Source organism: Colobus angolensis, unplaced genomic scaffold, assembly GCF_000951035.1.
Source record: "Colobus angolensis palliatus isolate OR3802 unplaced genomic scaffold, Cang.pa_1.0 Scaffold11, whole genome shotgun sequence".
In the NCBI taxonomy this organism is placed as follows: Eukaryota; Metazoa; Chordata; class Mammalia; order Primates; family Cercopithecidae; genus Colobus; species Colobus angolensis.
The window spans coordinates 2,564,148-2,580,430 of NW_012112030.1; the positions used below are offsets into that span (position 1 = coordinate 2,564,148).

Here is a 16,283-nt window from a genome sequence, read left to right on the forward strand (position 1 = left end):
TGTTGCCCAGGCTGGAGTTCAGTGGTGTGATCATAGCTCATTGCAGCCTCAAAATCCTGGGCTCAGGTGATCCTCCTCCCTTGGCCTCCTGAGTAACTGGGACTACAAGTGCATGCCACTATGCTTGACTAATTTTTTGACTTTCTGTAGAGATGAAATCTCGCTATGTTCTCCAAGCTGGTCTCGAACTCCAGGCGTCAAGTGATCCTCTCTTTTTGCTCTACCAAAGTGCTGGGATTAGAGCACTTTGGCATAAGCCACCATGCCTGACCGATGAAATTTGAGTTGGGAAACGGAGCACCCAGGCTGAAGTGCAGTGCGGTGGTCATAGCTCACTGCAGCCTTGAACTCCTGGGCTCAAGCAATCCTCCTGCCTCTCAGCCTTCTGAGTAGCTGGGACCACAGGCTGGCTAATTTTAAACACTTTTTGGAGAGATGGGGTCTCCCTATGTTGCCCAGGCTGGTCTTGAACTCCTAGCCTCAAGTGCCTGCCTCTCAGCCTTCTGAGTAGCTGGGACCACAGGCTGGCTAATTTTAAACACTTTTTGGAGAGATGGGGTCTCCCTATGTTGCCCAGGCTGGTCTTGAACTCCTAGCCTCAAGTGATCCTCCTGCCTCAGCCTTCTGAGTTGCTGGGATTACAGGTGTGAGCCACTGCTCCTGGCAATATATTTCAGTTCTGTGGCAAAACAGCAGAAGTGAACATAAAACACAGGTGAGGGTAGGGAAGAGTCTAACTTTTCTGGCAAGATCAGGCAGCGTTGAGTTACAAGGAAAAGGAGAAGGAACCCTGGACACATTGATAAGGCTTCCTCTTTTCCTTGCCATTAACTGAAGCATGCTCTTGATGGGGAGGAAGCTGCTGCTACTGCTGCCATGTTTGGTGTTTGGAGAAGTTAATATGTTTTGTTATTTGTTAAAAGCTTACTGAGTACCAGGTATATGCTGAATGCTTAGCATATGTTATTTTGTTTAATCTTGGTCACAATGGGCCCTGACAGTGATAGCTATGTCTGAAATAGGTGCTATTATCCCCATTTTACACCTGATGAAGCTGGAGCTCAGAGAGGCAAAGTAACTTTTTCAAGGTCACACGGCTAAAACAAAAGGTAGTGAATGGTTTAAATTCACTTTGGCACATTCATTCAATCAGCCAATCCTCAGGTACTCACTGAGCATGTTGTATCAGCCATTATTTTTAGTTGCAAGCAGCAGAAACCAACTCTGGCTGAGTTTAGCAGAAGATGAATTTATTAAAGGGATCCTGGGCTGCTCACGGAAATGCCAGGGGAGCTGCAGAGCTATGTGTGAAAGCTTCCCAGCCTGGACAATGGTCAGAACCTGGCTGCTTCTGCTGCCACTTCTTTGGCCGTGCCCTGGATGCTTCAGCTTGCAATGCTTACCCACTGGGACTGGATGCTGGGTGCTGCTGAAAACTCTACCTCCTCTGTGATCTTGCTGTGGCCACCACTGTCCCCACAGGCTCCAGGGTCCCTGCGTCCTGGCATTACTGCCTCTGGATTCAAAGCCTGGGCCTCTGATGAATGGAACATGTGTGCATGTGAAACTGCCTTTGCAAAGATGATGACCGTAAGGGAAGTCTAGCATGGGTGACTCCATCTTGCCTCTACCCTCACAGGCTGGCTGTCCTCAATCATTCCTGGGCATAGGCCAAGCTAACCATGGGAGGAATTTAGTTTACAGTTTAACTCTGAAGGAAAGATGATACTAGTCGCTCCCTAAAACGAACCCTCTCCTTGCTCAGGGACCTGCCTTTGTAAAACAAATGAGAGGCCACAAGATTAAGGATTATGGGAGGGGCTTGAATTTTGCTAAGATGTGGGTGTAGCTAACCGATGACCAGCCATTGACCCCTAGCTTGCCTTTCTATAATCCCTTACTGCTCAGGAGTCATGCGGCCAGAGGTCACAAGATCTGTGACTTCCCCAGTTGCTCCTATAGATAACGTCACTATTGTAAAACCAAATATTGGTCTTTTGAGATGTTTTTCAGACTTTTGCATTCTGAAATGATTCATGACTCAACTAGTCCTGTGGCCCCCACCTAGAGGTGGACTTAGTGCACAAGGTCTGTTTTCTCCACTTGTATCATTTTATCTGCAATGAATCAGTAGCACCCATTTTCTGCTCCTACTGCCCACCAAATTATCCATAAGAACCCTAGCCTCTGAGTTCTTGGGGAAACTGATCTGATTAATAAACTGCCATCCTTTCACTTGGCTAGCTCTGCGTTGTTAAACTCTTTCTCTACTGCAATACCATGGTCTCAGTGAATTGGTTTTGTCTACGCAGCAGGCAGGAAGAACCCTTCAGGTGATTACAAATTAGCCTGCTCCAGAGCTGCTGGGGCGGGGGTGACACCCTTCTTGTGCCTGCGTCTTCTTTCTTGGGAGGTCTGCTCTGTTCCCAAGTCTGATATGATGGGGAACTCCTCAAATATGGCCAAGCGGTTTGAATGCAGGGCAGCCAGGGGAGCCACAGATGGTTGCGGGCACATCTGTGGTCTGCATGACGTTGCTAGACATGGTGGACAATACCAAGATGAATCAGACCCAGCACCTGCCTTCCAAGACCTTATGGGCTCATGATTCTCTTCCTTTTAACATGTATATTTATTAGGTACCATAGTGTACAAAGCTTGTTTGCTCAAATTATTTCATTAGGTCCACCTGATAGTCATGTAGGGTGGGCAAGACTGATATGATTTGTTTTATATTTGAAGAAACTGGGTCTGTCAATAGTGAGCCAGGTTAAAAAAAAAAAAAAAAAAGAAGATATCAGGAAGTTAGGTGATGAGCCTAAGGCCTTACCTCTGATGAGGAGCAGAGCTAGGACATGAGCCTGTCTTCTGGCTCCAGGCTCAGTGCTGAGCCAACTAAAGGGGCATAAAGGGGAGCTGAGATCAGGGAAGGCTCTGTGGAGTGGCACTGCCCCTCATTCCCTTGCCTGCAATTCTAAAATCCAAAGGACTCTGAAAACAAAGTCTCTCTCTCTTTTTTTTTTTGTAATGGGATCTCATTCTGTTGCCCAGGCTGGAGTGCAATGGTGCCCCCTGCAGCCTCGACCTCCCTGACACAAGTGTTCCTCGTGCCTCAGCCTCTTGAGTAGCTGGGACTACAGGTGTGTGTCACAACACCTGGCTATCGTTTTTTGTTTGTTTCCAAGTTTGGGACTAAAACTCAATTTGGCAGCAAAACCTGACCCAAACTGATGTAATTTGTAATCTTTAGTTATCCACTTACCATAAGATCAATCTGTTTAGCTGCAGAAATCTTAATGTTTGTTAATAGGGGGTTATCCTGGTCCATAAAGGGAGGGAGAGGAGGAGGTATTACCTAATACTGGGTCCATGGACTACATAGCTTTAAAAAAATCTATAAAATTTCAAAATACAGCTGGCTCCAAGGGTTATGGATAAGGGACTCTGGGTTGGATCTGAAAAGGGGCTCAGTTGGGGGGTGGAATTTCGATATTTGGAAGGGATGTGGAGGGATGTTATGAAGAGGCAGCCTCACGCCATACCACCTTGGGTCTCGGTGTAAGTCGTTATCAACCATTACATTTGCTTTAAAGCAGAGATGACTTGCATTTCTGATAACTACTTTCCCTTAATTCATGATTCACACACATTTGGAGGGCTGGGCTTTCTGGGTTTGTTTTTTTCCCCTGGTACCAATCCCCGCCTTTTCCCACAAATCACCTGACTTCCCTGAAAACTCAGAAACACGCCCTTTGGCTGAAAAATAGCATTAAGCAATCGATGAAATTCCCCATTCCTCCTTTCCCACTTGGAGCCCTGGATAGAGGCCTCTCAGGCCTGGGAGGAGGATGCTATCCTTGTTTCAAAAGCAGAGGGAGCTCCAAGATCAAGGCTGAGTTACTCTTTCCCTATGTCATGGTCTCCCAGCCCCCTCTGTTTAGATCAGGGAATTTCAGACATGCACACTCTTATGAACAGAACCCGGACAGGGAGGCTGACCGGAGGTTCCTGCAGAGGGAGCGTCAAGGCCCTGTGCTGCTGTCCCTGGGGGCCAGAGGGGTTGCCCAGCATGCCCACTGGCAGGAGACAGGGGACTGACCCACTTGCTCCTACCAGCTTCTGAAGGTAAAATCCTTACAAACGAGGAACAGAGCTTTGATGCAGGAAGAAAGAAAGGCAGAAAACGTCACGTAGGAGGGCTTGGGGCAATGATAGAGGGTGACAAAGGCAGAATAAAAAAAAGGCAGAATATAGACAACCCATCCACCCCTACTTCACCCCCTTACCTACCACTGTTTTCAGGGTTAAAGCAATTTTAGCAAGACTTTACTAGGAACTGTGGGGAGATAGCTTATATTTTCAGTAAGTTGGCAGGGGAGTGGGGGTGGCAGCAGGGACAAAGCCCAAACAAACTCTGGAAAATGAATGTAGGAAGTTTTTATGTTCCTTGTCATTTGGCTGTCCCTTTTCTCCTTCCTCACGCAACCCTGCCTCAGCAGGGCAGCACTTCCTTCCCAGACTGCTTGTTCCAAGGCCCCTGACTTCCCCTAGTGAAAGAAGCTCCTGCCTCCATCTGTGGGCGTTGGGAGCATCAACGGAGATGCACGCAATGATAAACAGCAGACAGGGCTGCTTGAGGCGATAAGGAGATCATGGTTAAAGAAGAGGGGCTGTCCTAGATGGATGGTCATGATGCACCAAGACTGCTGAAAACCCGAGTGGAAAGGGGAGCATTGTTCTTGAGGGCAGGAGAGAGATTGATACTGTCGGGGTGGGGCTGGTGGAGGACAACAGAGGAAGAAGAAAACTGGGAGAAAGTACTCGATTCCTTTGGAGAAAAATTAGGAGAAAGTCCAGAGAGGCAAGAAGGGAAGGATACAATTTAGTTATAGTCTAGAAAGTTAGTTGAAGTTGAACTAGGGAGGGTGTGAGGGGCCCGGTGACGTGCGGCGATGTTGGTGATATGGCTCTGTTTAACCTGTGTGTTATCCCTTTGAAGGTGACACTGAGCCCCAGGTGACGCCGCACCACCAAAGAAGGTGCCTGTGTTTGTCAGACAAATACAGCCAGGCCTACCACCCCTTAGGCTCCAAAGTCCCGAGGTCCAGAAAGCCAGGACCAAGAGACAGGCAGCTCACCAGGGCGGACGAATCGCCAGAGATGTGGTAAGTCATCAAAGATCTCCAGAGGTTACACAGACTCTATTCCCTTCATCTTCTCAAGAAAAGTGCTCATGGGCCAGGCATGATGGCTCAAGCCTATAATCCCAGCACTTTAGGAGACCGAGGCAGGAGCATTGCTTGAGCCCAGGACTTTAAGACCAGCCTGGGCAATATAAGGAGACCCTGTCTCTATTAAAAAAAAAAAAAAAAATGAGTCCAGTGTGGTGCATGTCATCTGTGGTCCCAGCTACTCAAAAGGCTGAAGTAGTAAAATCACTTGAGTGCAGGAGGTCAAGGCTGCAGTGAGCTGAGATCGCACCACTGCACTCCAGCCTGGGCGACAGAGTGAGACCCTGTCTGAAAAAAAAAAAAAAAGGGGGGGGCTTTTATCTGAAGCCTGGGTTTTGGTTTGACCTGGGCCTTTTCTTTATTCCGACCTAAGATTCTCCCCCATGGCTGACCGACTGACTACCTCTATCTTCTTCCCCCTTTCTTCTGCCTCTGAGAAATAGCGCTTTCTGTCCTAGACTGCTAGTACCTGGGTCACCCGCCAATCTATGCCTCTTTTTTTTCAGGTGCATTATCCTGTTTTCCCTTTTGGCATGGGTTTATGCTGAGCCTACCATGTATGGGGAGATCCTGTCCCCTAACTATCCTCAGGCATACCCCAGCGAGGTAGAGAAATCTTGGGACATAGAAGTTCCTGAAGGGTATGGGATTCACCTCTACTTCACCCATCTGGACATAGAGCTGTCAGAGAACTGTGCGTATGACTCAGTGCAGGTATGTTATAAGCACAAAAAGAATAGAGAGAGAAGACCAGGGCTGAGGTCGTAGAACAAGCATGTGGGAGGGAGAGACACCTGTACTCACAGTGAACTGGAGTCAAGTCCTAGGGGCATAAATGTTCTACTCTCTCTGTCCCTTCTCTTACCTCCATACCAAAATATTACCCTTTCCTAGCTTTTTTTTTGTTTTTGTTGACTCTTCTCTTAGATAATGTCAGGAGACATTGAAGAAGGGAGGCTCTGTGGACAGAGGACCAGTAACAATCCCCACTCTCCAATTGTGGAAGAGTTCCAAGTCCCATACAACAAACTCCAGGTGATCTTTAAGTCAGACTTTTCCAATGAAGAGCGTTTTACGGGATTTGCTGCATACTATGTTGCCACAGGTAAGGCTTACCCTTCTGCATGTGCCTATTGACCCAGCTAAAAGATTAGAAGTGAGAAATACACTGAACAACACGTTGAATGGGGATTCTGTTTGTAATTCATACAAAAAGTGTTGACTTGGCCTGGGTCCCTCCATAAATCACTTTTGTGAAATTCAAATGCATGATCGTATCTTAGTGGTGATGATGATAATGGTAATAACACATGCTACGTAATACACAGTAATTTATTGAGAGCCACTGTAAACTGGGTATGTGTTGGGGATTTTTCCTATTTTAACACAATCATCACTTTTAACCCTTCAAGGTAGGTGTTATTTGCTCCATATAAAGATGAAGAAAATAAAGACTAGGAAAGTTAATAACTTGACAAGAATCACACGAGGAATGTGTAGTATTTAAACCCATTCAATATATGGCATTCAAACCTTCAAATTCTGGGTACTTCTGTATCCCTCTCCAGGTTAAAATGAAGCTAGGACATCTCATAAAGCCAAACTATTGTTTAGATTTGATAGAAGGACCAACATCATATAAAGCAATGAATGTACTGATTCCTCCCTGCAGAAGGCATTATCATGATGTTTACCTTGCAGAGTGTCATCCCTGGAGCTGAAATGCTCCATACATGGGAAAAGTCAAGGATCTCTGACATTAAGAGCTCCCTAGGCCGGATGTGGTGGCTCACACCTGTAATCCCAGCACTTTGGGAGGCTGAGGCGGGTGGATCACTGGAGGCCAGGAGTTAAAGACCAGCCTCGCCAACATGGTGAAATCCTGTATCTACTAAAAATACAAAATATTAACCAGGTGTTGTGGTGCGTGCTTGTGTTCCCAGCTCCTCAGGAGGTAGAGGCATGAGACTTGCTTGAACCCAGGAGGTGGAGGTTGCAGCGAGCCGAGATTGCACCACTGCACTCCAGCCTGGGTGAGAGAGTGAGGCTATGTCACATACACACACACACACACACGCACACACGAGCTCCCGTATAGCTGTGTAGTGGTAGGGTTCAACCCTGGAATCATATGTCAGGAGAGTAATATAGAATAATACCAGCCTGACATGCGATCCCTAGAGGGATCTTTAAGCAACAGGCCTTTCCTACTTTTTCTTACCCTTAGGTTTTGGGTTTAACCTCATTCTGCCTTCTTGGTCTTTGTTCTTGACCTCAGCCTCTCTCTACTCTTTGTAGACATAAATGAATGCACAGATTTTGTAGATGCCCCTTGTAGCCACTTCTGCAACAATTTCATTGGTGGTTACTTCTGCTCCTGCCCCCCGGAATATTTCCTCCATGATGACATGAAGAATTGTGGAGGTGAGCTTGGTATCAAGAGGGTCGCATGTTCCCTGGGATTTGGAATGACTGGGGCCTCAGAAAGGGCTTTGTCCACCCTTCCAACTTCGATTAGGCCCAGCCTTCATTTGGCATTTCTTCTTTTTTATTTTAAAATTTATTTATTTGTTTGTTTATTTATTTATTATTTTAAAGAATTTCAGTAGTTTTGGGGGTACTGGTGGTTCTTGGTTACATAGATGAGTTCTTTAGTGGTCAATTCTGAGATTTTATTGCACCTGTTACCCGAGCAGTGTACACTATATACCCAATGTGCAGTTTTCTCGACCCCCTTCCAACCTCCTCCCACACTGAGTCCACAGAGTCGATTATATCACTCACTACTGGCATCTATTCTTAGTTACTCATAAGCTGAGATGAAGCCACAAGAAGGGAGGAAGATAAGACTACAGGGTAAAGTTAGTTAATTGGAGAAGAGAGATAGATGCCTGTAAAGAGTCTACTGGGGGCTGTTCATAACAAGAAAAGGCTCCATCCTAAGCAAAGTGATGGAAACCTAATAGGGCTTGGGTGTTCCTGCTGATATGTACTGCATGTGTAATTGCTGCATCCCTCCAGTTAGGGCGGGGATCTCAGGTTAGTTTGAATGGAGGACTGTCAGTTTCTGAGAGAAGGAATCATAGAATAGTACAGGAATTCCTTTGCTTGACACCGTATTTGATTCTCCCTTTCACTTTTTCTCTCTTAGTTAATTGCAGTGGGGATGTATTCACTGCACTGATTGGGGAGATTGCAAGTCCCAATTATCCCAAACCGTATCCAGAGAACTCAAGGTGTGAATACCAGATCCGGCTGGAGGAAGGGTTCCAAGTGGTGGTGACTGTGCGGAGAGAAGATTTTGATGTGGAACCAGCTGACTCAGAGGGAAACTGCCTTGACAGTTTAGTTGTGCGTGACAGTTGATTAATATCCCCACCCTCAACTTACACAAAGAGATCTTTCCCTGAAGACAAAGAAAAATTTTTTTTGAGACAGGGTCTTGCTCTATTGCTCAAGCTGGAGTGCAGTGGTGCAATCACGGCTCACTGTAACCTTGACCTCTTGGACTCAAGCAAGCCTCCCACCTCAGCCTCCTGAGTAGCTAGGCCCACAGGCATGTGCCACCATACCCAGCTAATATTTTTATTGTTATTTATTTATTTATATATTTATTTATTTATTTTTTTACAGAGATGGGGTTTTGCTATGTTGCTCAGTTTGGCCTGTAACTCCCGACCTCAAGCAATGCTCCCACCTCAGCTTCCCAAAGTGCTGGGATTATAGGCGTGAGCCACTGCACTCAGCCTGAAGATAAAATTATCTTTTCTCCTGACCCTTAGTTTGCTGCTTCTTATTTTATGTGACATTTAATGCCTCTGTTATTTTTATCTCCCACCCCTGAATTTTACCTCTTTCCTTTAGTTCTTTCCCTCTTCTGATTTCATCATTTCGTTCAGTTTGTTGCAGGAGATCAGCAATTTGGTCCTTACTGCGGTCATGGATTCCCTGGGCCACTAAATATTGAAACCAAGAGTAATGCTCTTGATATCATCTTCCAAACTGATCTAACAGGGCAAAACAAAGGCTGGAAACTTCGCTACCATGGAGATCGTGAGTAACCTAGAAGTGCCTCTTTAGTTGGTGATACCAAAGTCCCCAAACAATGTGGGATCAAAGCAGGTAGATGATCCAGGCACAATGGAAGCACCTGTGATCTCAGCTACCAGGAGAGGCTGAGGTAGGAGGATCCCTTAATCCCAGGAAGTAGGAGTCTGAGTCCACTCTGGGCAACAGAGCAAAACCTTGTCTCTAAAACAAAACAAAAACAAAGCAACAATAATTTAAAAAACAGATAGATTGTTGTTCTGATAGTATCCTGAGATAGTTCACTTCCTCAGGAAAATCTAAACCAGTCAATGGTTGCTAGGAATGCCTCAACCCCTAGTAATCCTTTAACTAGACCTGAGAGTGCAGACAGTTTGGGGGTGGTTAGTTGGTAATGCCATATGATTTTAGACATCTGCTGTATTGGAATGTTAAGCATCAGGAATGAGGACAACTGGATGATTTTAGAAAGTGTGAGAATGATGTAAATAGAATGAGAGTCTTCAACTATTTAGTAATTTTTTTTCTTGCCCCAACTTCTGTTCTTTCAAGCAATCCCCTGTCCTAAAGAAGAAACTCCCACTTCTGTTTGGGAGCCTGCGAAGGCAAAATATGTGTTTAGAGATGTGGTGCGGATAACCTGTCTGGATGGGTTTGAAGTTGTGGAGGTAAAGTACCATCCTGGCTTCTCCCCAGTCCCTGGCCCCAGATCAGGATGAGTGTACTGAAATTGTCCAGTTGTTTACCAACGTAAGTGTGTGATCAAGGTATAACTCCTTTCCCATAAACACGACAGCTTAAGATCTGCAGTTCTCCCTTGTGAGTCACAGAGCTCCCTCGCCAGCTTGGCATTCTCTCTCTGCCTTTAGTCTTCTTGGGGAAGGGGGTTGACACGTTGGGGCAAAGCTCTCTGTCAGCCTCATCTCCTGGGTGCTTTGGGTCAGTCTGCTGAGATGTTCCCAAGCTTCTTGTGGTAAGGACTCCTCATTGATCCAAGGCCAGAGATCAATTCCAGTTTTGATTTTGGTTTCCCATATCTCTCTTCAGAAATAAGTGGTGATGTTTATTATTCTCCAGGGACGTGTTGGTGCAACATTTTTCTATTCGACTTGTCAAAGCAATGGAAAGTGGAGTAATTCCAAACTGAAATGTCAACGTACGTGTCTCTTCAAAGTGGAAGTCTTTCTTTTTCTCTCAGAGAGAATGGAAAGATCAGCACATCCAAATTCAGATGCATGGTTTCCTCTTAGGCATGTGAGGGAGTGGGTTGGGTTTTTTAAGGGAAGCCAGTCATGGAGGCTTTTCTAGTTCAGCCCCGAATCTGTTCCCAGGCCAACTAGATCGGCAAGTTTCTTTCCAAGAAAGGGGCCATGGGATAGGTCGAGTTAATAGCCCCATGTGGGTGCATTTGTGGCTTCCAGTGGGCCTTCACCAATCGCTGAGAACCAGGCTCTTCACTACGGCTTTCACAGGGCCATCTGAGTTGGCATCTCAGTGGGCCAGAGAGCTGAGAGATGCCAGTTGGGGAGGATGGCCACAGAGAGGCTGGTGTGGGGAGGTTCATCCCAGGTGTGCCTGTGGATATGGGGTGGGGAAGCAGTGAGGGTGAAACTGGCCCCTTGACTCTTCCTTGGAGGAAGTGGCTGTCCTGACCATTGCTCTCCTTCCTTCGTCTGGTAGCTGTGGACTGTGGCATTCCTGAATCCATTGAGAATGGTAAAGTTGAAGACCCAGAGAGCACTTTGTTTGGTTCTGTCACCCACTACACTTGTGAGGAGCCGTATTACTACATGGAAAATGGAGGAAACGGTAGGTTTCTTCTACTGGAGAAGAGAGAGAGTGAGAAGGTGTTGGAGGGTAAATAGCATAATCTGTCTGTGCCGGAGAGAGTTTGGAGACAAATGAAGGTGATAGGGCAGACATTGTTCATCCCCTTGGCTGCTTCATCCAAAGATACACTTTTCATATAGAGCAGGGCACGCTCAGGGCAGCACCAGTCACAGGGAATCATAAAGGTCACCAGCTCAGCTTCACAGCTGCCGCAGGAATTCCCCTGTAACATCCGTTGCATGGGATTACCCACCTTTGGACCAGTTATTTCATGTACAGCCCACAGGAGCAATGCCTTCTGCTTCAAGCCAGCAAGCTACATTGACTGGCTTTCTTGATGTGGAGGCTTTGGTCGTGCTAGATGAAGGGCTGGATGAGACACTATACATTCTCTGCATTGCTTTGTATTTTCTTTTCCCAGTTTCCCAGTGCCTTCTTTCCTTCTGCTTTGGAGATGTTCCCTTTGTCTCCCCTGGCGGGCTAGAGGCCTGAGGGATTGGAGGAAGATATTTTTTTCTGGCTGATTTAATCTGATTTACTACTTGAATCCCAGAGGAGCTGAGGATCTGAAAGAATGGGGCAGGCTGTGGGGGAATGGAAGAGGGAGGGAAGATGTGGTGGTGAGTGTGGCCTGTGTTCTCTGTGCTATTCCAGGGCAGTATCACTGTGCTAGTAATGGGAGCTGGGTGAATGAGGCGCTGAGCCCAGAGCTGCCGAAATGTGTTCCAGGTAAGGAGGGCCGAGGCTTGGGGAGAGATGATAGGCATGGGTGAATGGGTGTCACCTTCTGAAAGCAGCTGTAACCCTCTTGGGAAAGGACTGAACAGTGGCCTGCCAGAGTCCAGCTCAGTGAGGTGGCAGTAGCACTGTGCCGTGAGCTGCCGGGGCCATGGGGAACCTCCTCAGCTACACTGAAGCCAGGCCAACTGCAAGGAAATATAAGCGTCAGCCAGCGACAGTTGGTGTCTGGTAATGTAGCTGCAACGGGAAGATACAGAACTGCTAAAAACAGGGCCTGAAAACTGAGAGTGAGTAATCAACATTCAAAAACAAGACTAGTTAAATAACCTAGTTATTATATTAAACGTTTATATGGCAGCAAGATATTGAGGAATTCAAGGAACGAGGAAGATCAGAGTTGGGTAGCAGAAAGCTGGGGCAAATCCAGTAGGATAAAGACCATCCTGGTTGTTACTGAGAACTAAAGACCAAGCTTATTTGTTGTGTTTATTATCTCATTCACGTCCTTGTAACAGCCCTGTGAGCTAGATGTCATTAGTCTTACTTGACCAGTCAATGGGTGGGTGCAAGTTCGCAGAGTTAGCAAGTTGCGAAGGCAGGCTTTGAGCCCAGGTCTGTCTAAGTCCAAAGCCTGTTGTGCTCAACTTGGAGTCCCTCCAGGCTGTCTAGCAAGGGATTTAGGTAAGCAGCTTCACTTGAATTCAGTTATTAGTATAACTGAATGGTAATGGCACCAGTCACTGGGAGTGACAGGTCAAGGCCAAAGAAGGGACCCCTCTCTACTTCCTAGGCTGACCTGTGGTTTACTAGGAGGGACTCAGGTGCAACTAGGACTCCAGTAAAGAAGGCAATTAAAGTTTGATCTGGGCATCTGAAGAAGGCAGAAAGCTTCCCTCCTCCACCAACTGTGTGAGAAAAGGGTTTCCAGCACTGGCTCTTGGTTGGGCACTGGCCTCACGTGCCGAGTTGGGAAGTGGAAGGGGGATCCCTGCCCCCAGAGGGGCTGTGAGTCACACTGTGGATAGCGTGAGGCACTAGTGCATCTGGACTCAATGATTCACATACTGCCTCTGGTTAACTGAGCTCTCCCATGAGCCTGCTATGACATTAGCAAAGTGGGGTGTTTAGGTAAGACCAGGGTGGGTCAGGTATTGAGCTTGTTGACCAAATAGGATTAACCATTTCGTACTAGAGAACCCTGCAACCTAGCAAGTAAAATTATTTGAGTGGTTGGAGGATTCGCAGGAAGCCAGTATCATTTCTTGCTCCTTCCCCGTGTTTTTTTTTTTTTATTTTTTTATTTTTTATTACTTCCTAGTCTGTGGAGTCCCCAGAGAACCCTTTGAAGGAAAACAGAGGATAATTGGTGGATCCGATGCAGATATTAAAAACTTCCCCTGGCAAGTCTTCTTTGACAACCCGTGGGCTGGTGGAGCACTCATTGATGAGTACTGGGTGCTGACGGCAGCTCATGTTGTGGAGGGAAACCAGGAGCCAACAATGTATGTTGGGTCCACCTCAGTGCAGACCTCACGGCTGGCAAAATCCAAGATGCTCATTCCTGAGCGTGTGTTTATTCATCCGGGATGGAAGCTGCTGGAAGTCCCAGAAGCACGAACAAATTTTGATAATGACATTGCACTGGTGCAGCTGAAAGACCCAGTGAAAATGGGACCCACTGTCGCCCCCATCTGCCTACCAGGCACGTCTTCCGACTACAACCTCATGGATGGGAACCTGGGACTGATCTCAGGCTGGGGCCGAACAGAGAAAAGAGATCGCGCTCTTCGCCTCAAAGCGGCAACGTTACCTGTAGCTCCTTTAAGAAAGTGCAGAGAAGTGAAAGTGGAAAACCCCAAAGCAGATGCAGGGGCCTATGTTTTCACTCCTAACATGATCTGTGCTGGAGGAGAGAAGGGCATGGATAGCTGTAAAGGGGACAGTGGTGGGGCCTTTGCTGTACAGGATCCCAATGACAAGACCAAATTCTACGTAGCTGGCCTGGTGTCCTGGGGACCCCAGTGTGGGACCTATGGGCTCTACACACGGGTACAGAACTATGTTGACTGGATAAAGAAGACTATGCAGGAAAATAGCACCCCTAGTAAGGATTAATCCAGATACATCCCACCAGCCTCTCCAAGAGGCGTGACCAGTGCATTGCCTTCTGTTCCTCATGATATTCTCATTATTTCATCATGACTAAAGGAAGACAGGAGCGAATGATTTAGATAGAACTTGATTGTTGAGATGCCTGGCTGGAAGTAGACAGGTAGAGTTTGATCATAGAATTGTGCTGGTCATACATTTTTAGTCTAACTCCTTGGGGTCCTTTCCCCTGAGTACCTATTGTAGATAACACTATGGGTGGGGCACTCCTATCTTGCACTATTCCACAGGGATACCTTAATTCTTTGTTTCCTCTTTACCTGTTCAAAATTCCATTTACTTGATCATTCTCAGTATCCACTGTCTATGTACAATAAAGTATGTTTATAAGCAAATTTTGGCTGACTTACCTCATTCCACACCAAATCCTCAGAATTATAGAAGGGGAGTGGGGTTAGAAAGCTGTTATATCCCTGAAATTGGGCATCTAGCAATTTATATTTAATTTAATTATCACAAAAACAGATAATTCAGCTTTTCTTCTCTCTTCCAAATGAGATTTACTGAATATTGTGGATTAGTATGAAGATCGCCAGTGTTAGGCATCATATTCTGCTTTTGAAATTCATTAATATTTACCTAGCCAAAAAAAAAAAAGAAGAAGAAGAAAAGAAAAATAAGAAAAAAAAAAGAAACTCATTAAATCTCATTGGGTGCATGGCTCACACCTGTGATCCCAACACTTTGGGAGGCTGGGGTGGGAGGATCACTTGAGCCCAGGAGTCCAAGACCAGTGTGAGCAACATAGGGAGACCCTGTGTCTACAAAAATAAAAAATAAAAATTAGCTAGGCATGGTGGTGCTTGCCTTAGTCCCAGCTACTCAGGAGGCTGAGGTGGGAAGATCGCTTGAGCCCAGGAGGTCAAGGCTGCAGTGAGCTGTGATCATGCCACTCTACTCCAGCCTGGGCAACCAGAGTGAGACACTGTCTCGAACAAAACAAAACAAAAAACCCCCAACTTATTCAGAAGTCCATGTACAATAGTTTGAGTTGGCTGTTTAAGATCTTTAAGTATAAATTGTTTCAATATGTCAACTGAAAGTTAATTTTCCTTTAATACTCACTTGTATCATGCAATATTAGGACAACAAAAAAGAAAAACTATAGAAATTGATCATGCTCTTGTCTGCTTTCCTGGTGGTTTTGATCAATTTGTGACAATGTTTTCATTAGACTGAACTCTGTACCAAGATGACATAGCAGAAAATCTCAGTGAGGATGGACCCCTAAACTCTCCCTTCTATTTTCTAGGGGAAGGAAAAGAAAATATTCCTCCTCCCAAAGAATGATTAATGATGAGAAATGACTACAGAATAGAGACTTAGCATTTTACAAACTGAGGACAGGAGAACTCTCTCAGGATGGTGGTTGCCCTAACAGGGTGTCTTAGGAAAGCAGAGGTCTGAGAAGAGCTGAGGGGGAGTCTGACCTGTTCGATGTGACACGTGGCTTTCAGGAGGGCAGTTTTTACCAGAAGCCAAAAAAGGTTTGTTTGGGCCCATCAAGAATGGACTTTGATATTCCATAGACCAAGAGGGCTAAATTCAAAAGCTGACCTTAGACCAGAGGGTAAACACGATGTGGTAACCAGAGGAACTCTAATTGAAGGGCCTGAAGAATTGAAGGGAATTACAACCGGGAGCCTCTGGGAGGATTATGTTGTCAACCAAGCAGCATAAAGTCACTGTGTCACCCCTGAACTGTATGCCTTGTAGCCGCCTCCTCACACTTCCTGTCATTGCGGGGGCAATGGAATTGACAGTGTGGCCTGGGCGAGAGTGTTTCGGTGACAGGAGGATTCTTCTAGAGATAAAAAGGCATTGGAGAAATATTAAGATTTAGAAACATGATCTGTGATAGAGATATTTTTCTTCTTTTTTTATACTTGGGGTAATAGCAAAACATTAACCTGGAATCTGACAAGTAACAGAAAAAGGAAGTTCACCCCTCTCGGAGAATCACCAGTCTATTTGGGTTCTGCCCTTGCCAATGGGCTGAGGTATTGGTGAAGACTTTCCCTCTCTGCTGCCGCCTTGTACAGCATGACGGGTATGGGTTTTGGATCGTTGACTATGCTGCAAGGTCATTTCTCTGAGTGAATGGCAGGGAGAAGAGCTAAATGAATCATCATCAGAGACTTCAGAGCTGGGAAGAGCTTGTCACCAGGTCCTAGAGGGGCTAGAAAGTCATTTATTGTGTTTAAAGAGTATCCATCATAGTACCTTGCAAGTCACTTGGGAATGTATGTCCACTTCTTCTGAAAC

At 46.0% G+C, this 16,283-nt stretch overlaps 1 protein-coding gene across 3 annotated transcripts; it reads left to right on the plus strand.

Annotated features, from left to right (window-relative positions):
- Nucleotides 1–3,768: 3,768 nt before the first annotated feature.
- On the plus strand, nt 3,769–14,353 carry C1S (complement component 1, s subcomponent). 3 transcript variants are annotated; one of them, XM_011952498.1, is made up of 12 exons: nt 3,769–4,125; nt 5,000–5,165; nt 5,738–5,945; nt 6,159–6,336; nt 7,530–7,655; nt 8,383–8,582; nt 9,131–9,284; nt 9,831–9,946; nt 10,356–10,434; nt 10,959–11,087; nt 11,763–11,837; nt 13,168–14,353. In XM_011952498.1, the coding sequence occupies exons 2-12, from the start codon at nt 5,161–5,163 to the stop codon at nt 13,962–13,964; spliced, it is 2,067 nt and encodes a 688-aa protein (XP_011807888.1). In that variant the 5' UTR covers nt 3,769–4,125; nt 5,000–5,160; the 3' UTR covers nt 13,965–14,353. The 3 variants fall into 3 exon arrangements, with proteins under 3 accessions (XP_011807888.1, XP_011807903.1, XP_011807896.1); XM_011952506.1 differs by having other exon boundaries at nt 3,936–4,125; nt 5,087–5,165; XM_011952513.1 differs by lacking the exon at nt 5,738–5,945.
- The last annotated feature ends 1,930 nt before the right edge of the window (nt 14,354–16,283 follow it).

Excerpts from the sequence above, each read along its gene's own strand:
- C1S (XM_011952498.1), top strand. Across the intron at positions 5,946-6,158 it reads GTGCGTATGACTCAGTGCAG|ATAATGTCAGGAGACATTGA; the intron begins GTATGTTATAAG and ends CTCTTCTCTTAG. Across the intron at positions 10,435-10,958 it reads TTCCAAACTGAAATGTCAAC|CTGTGGACTGTGGCATTCCT; the intron begins GTACGTGTCTCT and ends TTCGTCTGGTAG.